The sequence below is a fragment of the Poromitra crassiceps genome, assembly GCF_964638095.1.
Source record: "Poromitra crassiceps genome assembly, chromosome: 10".
Lineage (NCBI taxonomy): Eukaryota > Metazoa > Chordata > Actinopteri > Beryciformes > Melamphaidae > Poromitra > Poromitra crassiceps.
Genome location: NC_139631.1, coordinates 5,985,888 through 5,999,377, shown reverse-complemented (window position 1 = coordinate 5,999,377; position 13,490 = coordinate 5,985,888). Strand labels below are relative to the sequence as shown.

At 47.4% G+C, this 13,490-nt stretch overlaps 1 protein-coding gene and 2 pseudogenes across 3 annotated transcripts; 2 read left to right on the top strand and 1 right to left on the bottom strand.

Annotated features, from left to right (window-relative positions):
* Positions 1–241: 241 nt before the first annotated feature.
* LOC310783797 (protein phosphatase 1 regulatory subunit 42-like) lies at positions 242–1,063 on the top strand (the record flags this gene model as incomplete). Its single annotated transcript, XM_083644698.1, has 1 exon — positions 242–1,063. The coding sequence occupies one exon, from the start codon at positions 242–244 to the stop codon at positions 1,061–1,063; it is 822 nt and encodes a 273-aa protein (XP_083500824.1).
* Positions 1,064–1,365: 302 nt separating this feature from the next.
* LOC310783796 (adenylate kinase 9 pseudogene) lies at positions 1,366–6,528 on the top strand (annotated as a pseudogene). Its single transcript has one exon. The product of its transcript is annotated as an adenylate kinase 9 pseudogene (transcript).
* Positions 6,529–10,346: 3,818 nt separating this feature from the next.
* Positions 10,347–12,707, bottom strand: LOC310783795 (CSC1-like protein 2 pseudogene; annotated as a pseudogene). The gene has a single exon. The product of its transcript is annotated as a CSC1-like protein 2 pseudogene (transcript).
* Between the last annotated feature and the right edge of the window lie 783 nt (positions 12,708–13,490).

Genomic DNA, 13,490 nt, shown 5'->3' with positions numbered 1-13,490 from the left:
ACGGAGGTTTCTTTCTGCTTGATATCAACGTTACTGCTTCCTGATTTCCAAAACTACGGCGCGGACCAAGGCTCAAACATCACAGAACGTGCATGCGTGACATCACTGATAACATCTCGAGTGGCATCACTGATGACATAACAATTACTCTCCGACATCACTGGTGACATCACAATTACTCGAGTGACATCACTGGTGAGATCACCATTAAAGATGAAGATGAGTCGACAGGCTCGTCACCATGGTGTGCCTGACCACAGAACTGATCGCTAAATCTAGCAAGCACTTCAAAAAGAAAATAAGCCACACCTACTCCCTCTCACAGTACCTCCAGAGACTCACACATCTCCACTTCTCCAACAGGAACATTGAGGATATCAGCGACCTCTCCATGTGTAGAAACCTCACTGTTCTCTACCTGTACGACAATCACATCACACACATCTGCAACCTGGGCTTTGCCTCCAACCTTACCCGTCTGTACCTGCAGAACAACAACATCACCCAGATAGGCAAGCTCTCCAATCTGCAGAAGCTGTCCAAGCTCTATCTGGGTGGAAACTGTATTGCAGTGGTGGAGGGATTAGAGCAGCTCAGAGAGCTGAAGGAACTTCACGTGGAGAACCAGAGGCTGGCACCAGGGGAGAAGCTGCTCCTGGAGCGCAGGACTCTCCTCTCCCTTGCTGGCTCTCTCTGTGTCCTGAATATCAATAACAATAACATTGATGAGATCAGGGAGCTGGCTACGCTGAGAGAACTCCAGCATTTCTCTGCTGCTGACAATCAGCTGAATGACGTGGAGGAGTTGGAGGATGTATTCAGCCACTGGCCTCAACTACATCAAATGGATTTGAGTGGAAATCCTGTGTGTAAAAAACCCAAGTACAGAGACCGCCTGATCATTGTGTGCAGAAGACTGGCCGATCTCGATGGGAAGGACATTCATGAGATATGCAGAGAGCTCCTTATTAACCGGAAAGCATCGAAAGAGGCAAAGACCAAAGTAAAGGACAAACAAGTTCTGTCGAAAGAAAGAAAGTGGGCAGGTCACTGGCATCTATGAGATAACTGATGACATCATCGCTGATGACATCATCACCAATTACATCACAATTGCTCGAGTGACATCACTGATGGCATCACAATTGCACAAGTGACACACACCAATGCCCGTGTGCAATTTCAGATCTGCACATGTCTTCGAGCCTGTTATTTGAGTGAGAGCATAGCAGTGATTCATGACAGTCACTGATGGTGTCATAGACATTGTGACATCATCGGTGATGCAGAGGCTATAAGTAGGACGGGTAGAGTAACCTCAATCATTTCATGTGAGTCATTCCATGTGATGGGCACTGCACTAGTATGGAGAAGTTTGTAGACAACCTCATTGAGGATGAAGCTGAGAGAGAGATTCTTTTTGGTAAACCCACCTGCTTCATCATCGTTGGGAAACCAGGTGTTGGCAAATCCACATTGGCCAAACGAATAGCAGAATCCTGGAAGTGTATCTTGATTGATGATACAGAACTACTCAAGACACACATAAAAGATGAAACTAAACAAGGGATAGAGCTGTTTGATATCTTATCTAAGGGGAGAAGTATACCAGAAGACATGGTGGTCCAGCTGATTATTGCCAGGCTTAACTCACCAGATGTGGAACACTATGGTTATGTATTGAGCTGCTTGCCTGGCATGTCTGAAGAGTGTCTGAAGATACATGAGCAGATTGAGCTGATCAAAAACCACAGCCTAAAACCTGATTTCATCATCAACATCAAGTGTGGGGACAAGGACTTGATCCAGAGGTTGTCAGGTCTGAGGCAGCACCCGGAGACAGGCCAGTTGTACCTCAGGGAACAGTGGAACCGCGAGAAGGTAAACACCAAGAAGAAGGACAGAGAGGATGTAGTGGAGAATGAGGAAGAGCAGGAGAATGAACTCCAAAAGGGCATAATCGACCAGATGGTGTGGACGGAAGAGAATTCAGCCGAGAATGCTTCTCTCAGGATCAACACTTACAAGGATACTTTGCACAGACCCCTGGAGGAATACATGGCTGACCACGACCCACTCTACCTGTTTGAGCTGGATGGGAACAACAGACCTGAGGAGCTGCACTTGTCTGTAATGTCCCATCTGGAATTCATGGCAGTGAAGCGTGTCTCTGTTCCTGTCCGTCTCCACCACGATGACGATGAAGAATTTCCTGATCAGATTGAAACAGATGAGCTGATGAGAATAGTGTCTTCCTCCAAGGCAGTGGCCCCTGGCTTCAGGTGGAGAAGGAGCCGCTGGGGTAGAACCTGCCCTGTTGCGCTGAAAGAGGGCAAGGCCATTCAGGGCAAGCCTGAATTATGTGTGGGCTTCCAGGACAAGATGTACATCCTTTCATCTGAGGAGGCCTATAAGAAGTTTGTTCTAACCCCCCGGCACTACTTGCTTCCTCCAATGCCCAGTTCCCCTTGCAGGGTATCCATTATTGGGCCCCCACAGGCAGGTAAGAGCACCCTATCCAAGCTTCTATCCCAACAGTATGGAGCATTGGTGCTTGACATGGACGAGCTGATGCAGCCGGGCCTGGTCAAGCTGGAGAAGGACAGGCTGGAAAAAATCAAAGAAGACACCACTCAGATCGCCATAGAGAAAATCAAGATGAAGATGGAAATGGTTGGCACACCCGACTCATTTGAGGTGACTGAAGATCACCCAGAGGTGAAAGCCATGGTGCTTTCTGCACTGGAAGAAGATGAACAAATGACCAGAGCACCTCTTTCTGATGCGGATGTTTTAGAGAAACGTATAAAAGAGATTGAAGACGCGGATGGAGATGCAGAGGTGAGAACTGGCTGGGTGCTCGACAACTTCCCCAAGAACCGCTCCCAGCTGGTCACCATACAGGAAGCCGATAATGGAATCCTTCCAGACTTCCTCTTCTGCCTCAAAGACAGTGAAGGAGGGACCATATTGAGGAGACACTATGAGATGAACAAGGAGACTGTGGACAAGGCAGTGAAGAAGAGGTTGCAGGAGGAACAGTCTGGGAAGGAGAAACATGACTTGGTCAGCTGTAAAGAGCAGGAATCACATACTAGTCTAGAGACAGTTGCTGAAGAAACGTATGGAAACCTGGACCAAACTGACACAGACAGCAGATCATATCCTGTCACCTTCAAAAAAGAAGATGATCTGGTACTGCCTGATAAGTGGGAGTTAGGTTATCCAGATGGCCCGGAAATGAATGACTATAAATTGCAGCTGAAGCAGTTTGCATTAGAATGGGAGTGCATGGAGCCTGATTTAACTGTCAGCTACTCAGTACTGGAGATTGGCGGCAAGAGTACTGAGGACCTGTTTGAAGAGCTCCTCCAACAGATGATGAAGCCGTTCAAGTATGTGTCCCGGGAGCTAACAGGAGTTGACCTGGAGGATGAGGAAGAGGATAGACAGGATAGTCAGGCCCTAGCAGAGCTGGAGAAAGCAGAGAGAGCGCTGGAGAAAGCAGAGGATGCCAATGAGGACAGTGATGCAGCTGAGGGAGACACTGAAGAGGACACAACAGCTCAGAGATTATTGGGAGATACCGGTCACTTCTGCCCTGTGGCCTTAAAAGACCGTGAAGTCCTGTGGCCCTGTACAGACAAAATCGCAGCCAAGTACCGCGAAAAGGCCTATTACTTCTCCAGTTCGGAGGCCATGCAGCGCTTCCTTAAAAATCCTGAGGAATTTGTTGCACAGGCCGAGCCTCTGAAGCCCCCAGCCCTGAGGGTCTTTTTGCTCGGCACGCGAGGGTCAGGCAAGACCACTAATGGTGAGTGGCTGGCCCAGCAGCTGGGCGTCTTCTACGTTCAGCTCAGGGAGAAGCTACAAGAGCTCATCCTGGCCAAGACACAGAGCCGAGTGCTCCCCAACGATGAGGCAGATGCTCCGGAGGAGGCTCCTGAGGAGCTGGAGGCCCTGATGAAGGAAATCGAGGGCGAGGACGAGCAGAAGACAGAGGACGACCCTGTCAATGAACCTGACATGGAGGAAGAGCAGGAAGTGGCAATGACCGAGGATGAAGATGCCATCAGAAGATACCTGTCTTATGGAGAATCTCTGCCTCAAGCAATCCTGGATAAGGTGCTTGCACCGTACTGGAAACAGGAGCCATACAAGTCCACAGGTTTTATCCTGGAAGGCTTTCCTCGAAGTGCTGATGAGGTGCAGTATATGCGGGAGCAGCAGCTCTTCCCTGATGTTGTAGTTATCATGGCAGTGGATGTCATGGACATGGTGAGACGCTTGTTGCCACTTCACCTGGAAGCCTGGCGAGAACGCAAGAACCGCCGTAAAGCACAGCAGAAACTCATCCGTGACCTACGTCTGAAGATTCGGGAGAACAACATTGCCAAGAGAAGGGCTGCATTCATGACAGAGCAAGCTGGAAAAAAGACCAGGGACAGTGAGGACGAAGACGAGGAAGATGAATACATGGAGGAAGAGTGGGAGGCCATACTGCAGGACGAGTTCCCTCCTGACGAGGAGAGCGAGGTCACTGAGAGTAGGGAGACTGAGGAGGCAGCTACTGACCGGCTGGAGATACAGATAGTGGAACGTTTTGAGGTGGACAACAACAACCTCAAGATTTTGATGGAGTTCCTGAGTGAAACAAACACCCCCCAAGTGTCAATCAGTGCATCCCGTAAGCCACGGATTGTGCGTTACCAGCTGCTCCAGAAGATCCAGCCCCTGCTGACCAACAGGGAATCACTCTTCCAGAAATGCCAACCCATCAGTGAGAGTCTGGCACGTAAGATACTGTACTCCTCCTACAAGTTCCACAGTGCATTTGGCTGCTGGGACCCTGTCAAGTACACAGAAGGAGACTTGATCCAGCCACTGCAGGGGCCACTCAATGCAACATACCCTCTGCTCTTCCACCAGTATATCTACTTCTTTGTATCCAAGGCGACTCGCAGCACATTCATGCTCAACGTCATGAAGTACCTTAAGCAGCGCAAACCCCACCCCTCCCTCCCCATTAAACTGGCTGTCATTGGACCGCCCAAGTCTGGAAAAACCATCGTGTCAAACGTGTTTGCTCACAAGTATGGCTTGGTGCGGCTGTCCATCGGCGGTGCTATGCGCATGGTCCTGAACACTCGTACCGAGCTGGCTGTCCAGATGAAGGAGCACCTTTCCAAGGGCCTCGTCGTGCCTGATGAACTGGCTATTCAGTGTCTGGAGGTGGCGCTCATGAGTTTAGTCTGCACCACCAGAGGGTACGTGTTGGACGGCTTCCCAATGACACTTAAGCAGGCTGAGATGATGGAGGCTCGGAGTATCATCCTCATGACAGTCGTGGAACTGGGGATGGACACGGTGGAGATGCTGGAAAGAGGCCTGATCGACAAGATAAAGCCCAACAAGCCTCACCTGATGCATGATAGTTCAGAGATCCTCCGTTTCCGTAACTCCCATTACAAGCAGGAGATGGAGCATGTGAGGCGACACTTCCAGCAACAGTACAAGAACTGGATCCTGCTGGATGGGCTAAAGAGCAAATGGTGGGTCTGTAACAGCGTTCTAGAGGAGATCTGCATCAATATTAAACATATCCACAGCTACCTGGAGAGGACTCACAGCGGCCAGGCAGCTTGCATCCACAAGCTGTGCATCACCCCCAAGGAGCTGCAGTCTCGTCTGGGAGAGTTTGGTCAGTACTGCCCTGTCTGCCTGGCTCTACATCACCACCTGCTGGACACCTCACATACTGCATCCCTGGCACTGGCAGCTGAATACAATAGACACTACTACAAAATGTGCTGTGGAGACCATTTGGAGCGGTTCCTGGCCACTCCAGATCAGTTTGTGGTTCCTGGCTGCCCGCACACACTCCCACAACCACACTTGCTGCCAAGGAAGCTGACTGAGGTTGAGGTGAAGAACAGTTTCCCACAGCAAGTTGAGATGAAGGGATTCTGCCCCGTCACTTACCTGGATGGAAAGCAGAGGTATGAAGCCCTGGTTCGAGGAAACATGGGATATGCTGTGGAATACCGGAGACAGATCTACATTTTTGAGACAAAGCAGAAGCAGGACACGTTTCTAATGGTTCCTGAAACCTACTGGGACCAGAAGCTGCCCAATAAGCTTCCTCCTGTCCGTGAGCCTGTACAGGTCACCTCTCTCCCAATGTTGGGTTACTTGGAACATGGTGTGGCAGAAGCAGTCATCAAGGCCATGACAGCTGTTGGGTGTCTCAAACCAAAGTATCCCTTCCTCTGTGTGCAAAGATCGGCTCTCCTCTACATGGCCTGTTATCTCAAAGCGTTCAACCACAAGAGCTCAGAGTCCACCCGCCAAAGGTACAAAAAGAAGCTGGCGTTGTTTGAAGAGAGCTGTGCACTCATTCCCTACCTGGGCTCCACCATGACAAGGAAATACAGGCCACCTAGTGAACATCCCATTGGCTTTGAGTATAAACTGCACAAGTTCCTGAAATTGAGAGATCTGCCAGGAGTTAATAATGGTGTGCCGTAGCATGCAACCCTGGTAATCCTGGCGAAGGAAAGCATTGCAGGCATAGTGTCGGAGAGGGAGGGAGACTCTGAAATGACACAGACAGCAGACAAACCCGGTAAAGCACTGTTTATTTCATTACATGGCTGTGTGATGTGAACAATGTGAAAGTGAAACAATGATCAATGCTGAAGCAGGTGGCGTATTATGCTTTTGTGTCCTGGCAGACGTGGGGGCACGGACCGTGAAGAGTCCCGGCGAGGGGGGGCTGTAGGCGACAGCAGCGGCGTGCCGAGCACCAGTGGCAGGGATCCCACTGTGTTCAGCACCAGTGGCGTGCATCCCCAGCACTCGTGCACTGACCAACGTCCTGCAAAAGCACAGGGAGGCCATGGTTGCAATCAGTGGAATTGCAAAAGGCCTCAGAATGATGGAGGCAATAAAGAATTTGTCAGAAATTGCAAATGCAAAATATCTTGATAGAAGGTGAACCTGAATATGTTGTCTTGTGTTCTCTCACCTCACAAAATCTGCATCACACTGTATATCATTAGTTATGTGTCAAGACTTGGGCAAGTCAGGCTTTTGAGATGACACCTTCCTCCTGGGCAGGAAGGCTTCGACCCTAGTCCTCGCCATGGAGCACTATTTGTCATCCAAACCTTAACCCCAACCAACTGGCTACCAGTGCCTAAACCTAACCCCAAGGTGTCACTGACTTTTGCCTAACCCCAAACGCCCTCACTCCCCTGTGCCTCACCGCAACTGCGGAGGAAGGGGAGGAAGGCTAGAGGGGCTGGAAGGCTCCAGCAGGAGGCTTGTGTAGCTTAACCACAGCATCCAGCCTTACCTTCTCACAATTCTTTGCCTGGTTTCCAAGAAATCAAGGTCATGTGAGCAGCGTCACCGTTAGATGCATGCGCATAGGCTCTGACGCCGTCCTAATCTGCATTGAGAAATCATGAAGAGATTTCTCAAGCAAAAATCATGTTGTTCCCTTCCGAATGACCCGTTTTGACCTCCCGAATAAACGAGAAAAACATGAAGGCGCAGAAAAACATGAAGACAAGGTAAAGGCTGCTGCTTATATTACTGACATTGTAATGATACAAAGTGGGTTGAAAATGAGCAAAGCCTTATGTCAAGCAGCGACTTCAGTTCAACTTTTAAATAGAGCCAGATAAGCGGCGGTACAGTTATCGAATATCGATATCTAGACATGAAACTTAGCAGCGCAATTATTGATATACATCGATATTAAGTAATGTAACTAGATTATGAAAGACTAGACTGCATTGTAGTTCCTAAACTTGCCAAGGTGGAGACTGGAGATGATGCGCCACTTGTTCTCTTCTCCCTACTTATACTCCCACCACTTATAAAGCCTCAGCCAGGAAGGATTACATCACTGATGACATCACAATTGCTCAAGTGACATCACTGATTACATCACAATCGTGACACACACCACCTCCACAGTCCACACCACCCACTTAGCCAATTTGAATTAAAAGCGTAACTAACCCCTAAAACAAAATTTTCAGCTTTTAACCAATGGCTTTTGAGGTGGTGGGGGTGGTGTGTGAAGGATTCTGGTCAAAATCTCCACATTTGGGACTAAACTGTTAGAATTGTACAAACTGTAGCCTATCATTTTCAGGTGCAAGAGTGCCTCTATGGTGGCCATTTTGTTTTTGTTTTTTTTGCCCTCCGAAATGGCCGATTTGGTTCACCGTTACGTAGGTCACGGTGAGTGGGGAAGCCCCCTTCCCCATGTGAAAAAAATAATAATGTCATCATTACCTAATGCCAGAGCCATATAATAGAGTTGCAATATCTCATTTCACTCCAATGGACCAGGTTTTTGTTGTTGCAAGGATTAAGCAGGGCTGTCCGTTTGTGAGGTACTTTTGAAAGGGTCAGACGTCTAAAGAATCAAATTGTATGTTATCAGCTTTATTTTCTACATTCAAATGTAGTGCGAGCCCCCTTCCTGGCTGCAATATTTTCCCCCCCAGGAGCAGAGACAAGGACGGGTCATGCAACAGGCCGTTTTGCCAAAAATGTGGGGGGTAAGCCCCCTTTTAAGAAGAAGATATAAACACATTACACATCAAATTAGGTCAACAAACACTTTGATGACGTCAACTCGGACAAACCGAAGCTCTGAAATTATACCAGAATTTTCGACGTGTAATTCCGACCTCGACAACCGCTCAATTATTTTTTTACAGCTCGACGCTCATTTTTTCCCGAGTTGTCTTGAACGTCTTTAGTGTTGTCTGAACGTCTTTAGTGTTGTCTGAACGTCTTTAGTGTTGTCCTCGATGGACGTTGTGTAAAACTGCTGCTTTAGCTTGTATAGTTATTTCACATATTCAATGAACTCAAGTATTTTTCTGTTCCGGGCAGCATCAGTCAATACCAGGGAGGCTGTCTTAAGCGGACTGAAAGAGCTCGTTCAGGCCATTTCCAACATGGATTATTTCCTCTCGCTGCGAGGACGACCCCTGACCCCTGACGACCCTCACCTCTGACCCCTGTAGACCCCTGACTGTTATCACCACTGCATGAAGCAAGCTCACCTGAACGTGGGTTTTGAGCATTGTTCGTGTCATCATCATCATCACTGCCCAAACCCACATCATTTTTATTAATTTTTTTTATTTAACCTTTATTTATACAGGTGAATCACCTTGGCCCAGTAGTTTAAAACTTTTAATCCCTATCTGATCGGATCAGATTTGGATTTTGGGTAGTTCAAAACCAAAAAACAGGATTAGGATCACTTTGATATCCGATCAGATCAGGAAATCAAATCCAAGCTTTAATCTGGATCAAATCTTCAAAACGGGTAGTTCAAAGCGACAACACAGGATTGGGATCAGTTTGATCCCAAAAAACTGGATTATCTTGATCCCACCAGAGGGGTGGATTTCCAGTGGATTACCAGAGCAAAATGTACTATACAATTTATTTAAAAATATGTTTCAATATAAATAAGATGGCAAAGTTTGTTAACTGAAATAATAGACAATTTTTAGCCTTCATGGCAAATAAATTAAATTTTTCATTTTTTGGTCACGTTTGTGGTGGACTATTTTGTTTTCAACCAAATGTTGATGACATAAATGTTTATGCTCATAAAAGTATCACAACAAAGATTGTCAATCACAAATGTAATTTAGATTAAAGAAAAAATATCTTCAACAAAAAAAAAGTCCATCATCTGTCATCACCTTTCAAAGGTAATTGCGGACAATAGCATCTCGCATTGCACCACCACTCAGTCTCTCATTTAGAGGGAAATCCATAGGTGGGCCTAGATCATCAGCAGGTGCAAGGGGCTCTGGGGGATCATCGATGTCAGAGAGGGGGACTCTGCGATGGACAGCGATATTGTGTAGCACAATACAAGCCAGTGTTATGTTATGTTAGAATTCAGCTACTCAAAGCACACCTGGATGATCCAGCTGCCTTTGAATGAATGTTTTTTTGTTGTTACCCTAGTGGGAGTATTTTTTTTAATTACAATTCCATTATGATTTTATGTCCTTTATGTATTTAAAAATATAATTAGACATTATAGATGTCTCTGCAATGTGGTCTCTTGTCTTCCTTGTATTATCTTTCATATCCACTAGATGGAGATCGGTAGGATTAAAGCACTGATATTCAGGATCTAGTAATCTTGAAAAGTCTGAAACTGGATCAGGGTGATCCTATCCTGAATTGCTTTGAAATACTGGGACAAAATCTGGCCAAGTTGTCTGATCCTGGATCACAGAAAATGGGATTTCAAAATCTGATCGGATCTGATTAAGATTAAAAGTTTTGAACTACTGGGCCCTGGAGATCTGGATCTCATTTTTAAGTGCAACCTGTTCCGTTGAACTTGGGTCTTGTAGTATCTGAGCCATGTACGGCTTCTGTGCTGACTTGTTGGAGAACTTGCTGACTTGTTGGACAACTTGGACAAGTTGTGTCATCGGACGCACGTTGTCCAGCCCATCCTCGACCTGGGTGTCAATCTTGTAGATGTGAGCGCTGAGATATTTAAAATATCCAAAGCCGGTGTGTAAGATGCAGACGACGACTGTGATGACCAAAACTATAAACGTGAACAAGGAGACCCCCGATAACAAAGGTTCGTCGAGCTCATAGAGGGAGAAAAAAAGCCAGCTGAGACAGAGAATGGGTGCGACCAGCACTTGGTTGACCGCAGCCGAGTGGATCTTCTTGTCCAGTTTGGTAGGCAGGTAGGCGTAGTACATGTTGTACCTGTCCACTCGGTTCTTCAGCAGCATGTACATGATCCCGAAAGGCAGGATGAGTGGGCAGGTGATACTGTAGGTCATGACCACAGTGAAGATGCACATCACCCTGGCGTACGCCGCTCCAAACTCAAACTCGTACGCTTGGTGCCTCATGACGTTCTTGCGCTCGGCCTTGGAGCGAGTCAGGCAAAGACGGATCATGTACAGAAACCAACCAGGGATCCTCAGCAGCTCCATGATGTTACCAACGAACGCAGAAGCGATGACGTAAGTCACATAGAAGGCTCCGCTATCAGGAGTGTCCACACACTTGACTCTCCCAGCAAGATGGGTAAACCTCCTGAACAACTTGAACAAACTTTTGATTCCCAGGGAGGGCAGCAAGAGAACCATGACGATTAGGAACGCGTAGCATTTAAGCATCGTGATCCTGTTCTCTCCTGACCGAGTCCAGTGATTCTCGAAAACGACAGAGTAGTACACAATGGTTGGGAGCAGGGCAGTGGAGGCCCACAGCATGAGGGTGGGTAAGAACTGGGTGAGGAGGACCGGAGTATTTTCATAATTTAATAATGTGTCCAGGGTGGAGATGATGATGGACGGTGTGGTGAGGAAAAAGAGGATTATAGAGAGAAAAAAGTTGATGATGAACCAGCGGAGCCACCAGATGACTCCTCCCACATGCAGATGCTGCCAGTAGACATTTAGTGGATCGGGCGCGTAGGTGACGGTCCACTTGTCCGTGTTGAGCTTTTCGCCGATTATAGAGTCCTGCTTTGTCGCACAGTGACACCACATCCACCTCTCCAACTTGGACTTCCTGCTCACAGCGTTAAAGTCCTTCATGATGACAGCAGCCATGGTCTCATTCTCGAAGGTGACAAAGGCCATCCCTAAGGGTTTGTCGTAGACCTTCTGTTTCGCCACCCGACATTCCTCCCTCAGCTTTGCCTCCAGCTTGGTGTAGTAGCTCAAAGCCTCTTCCTGCTCACAGCATTTCAAGACGCAGCAGCAGCAGGACTTTGGGTTGACCATGGTGTGGATATCCCCCTGGCTGAGCAGGTGACAGAAGAACTTCTTGTTGCGATGTGTCTTCTTCCATTCGGCCTTGCTGCACATCAGCTCGTCCACGTTGTAACAAATGTGGGTGTCTAGCACGACACAGTTTTCATACGCCTGCTCAAAGTGCTGCTTTAGGTCCTCCTCCTTTGTAGTTTTGGATATTCTGTTGAGAAATAACGTGCGGTTCACCTTGTCATCTTCTCGGTACTGCATCATGGATGTGTGTCGCCTCATGCTGTACAACGTCAGTAACAGGAATAGGACCGCCATGATGCTGTGCAGCCATAGACGTTTATCACCGTCATGTAAATTCGCTATAGTGGTACGGCCAAAACTGTAGGGATTTCTTTCAGTATTCACTTTGTTTCCGGAGAAGTTAACGGGTAAGACGATGCCCAAAGTGAGCACCCCCACCACTACCAGCAGGCCGGTGATGTGGCGCTGGAAGGACAAATAATGCACCGCATCCTCGCCACACTTCTGCCTGATCTCATCGTCCCTGAGGCGGTAGATGGCGTTCAGCCAGGAGCAGAAGCCTGTGTCAATGCCAATGGCCGCCGCGCTGCCAACGGAGTTGGGGCGCTCGAAGGATTCGACCGTGTCCGATGTCATGGCGTCGGGAAGGTATTCCGGATCGCCCATGTGGTCTGCCGCGCACATTTCCATAATTCTGTCCGTGTCCGTCACCAGTGCGAGACGACCATAGTCCCATGTCCTTCGCAAGACGGCAAATACAAACAGCAGCAACATGAATAACACAAAGTATAAGGTTAGTGCAGCGGGCACGCCCCTGTAGGGTAAGCCCAGCAGCAAAGTGCTGGGTATTCGGGCGCTACTGCAATCGTCGTTCGTTGAATTCATTGCGAAAGTGTTGACAGGTAAGCAACTAGTCTGTAAATGAGAAGAGCTGACCAAGTTCCCCCTGTATACACGTTAGGCCAATTGTGACATAATGCCTAGGCCTATTATGTCATCATAGCAGCTGCACTGGGTTGCTTCTTTCTCAATTTGAATTCAAGTTAAATTCAATCGCTTTATTGGCATGAATGTAGTAAGAACAATTTTTGCAAAAGCAAAGTATAATTTGAAATATTTGGACAATACACAGTTGTGATGACATCATTGATGAGATCACTCACTGATTACATGATTACCAATGACATCACATTGGCCCGAGTGACAAATCAGGGCTTAAAACTTTTTCTGTTCACGAGGGCATTTAGGGCAACATTCATCTGTAATTACTATAGGACAAGCCCCCGTGGGAGTTGGACGCGGATTGTGTTTGTTTACTAATATGACATTATCAGAACGGTGAAGCCGCTTCGATAAGCGGCTTCACCGTTCTGCACAATACAGCACAAATACAATACAATATAAAAAATATTAGAATTAATAATAAAAGACATTGGTAAAACAATAAACACAGAGATAAACACAATAAGATGGAGTCGAAATGACAACTCAGCTCGAGTCGAAAGCCAGAGAGTAAAGATGTATTTAGTAGCGAATTGAAAGACTAGTGACAGAGCAGTTCATATGTGGACAGGCAAGACTAGGGACACAGCAGTTCATATGTGGACAGGTAAAGACAGGGACACAGCAGTTCATATGTGGACAGGTAAGTTGTACCACAGAGTAGGG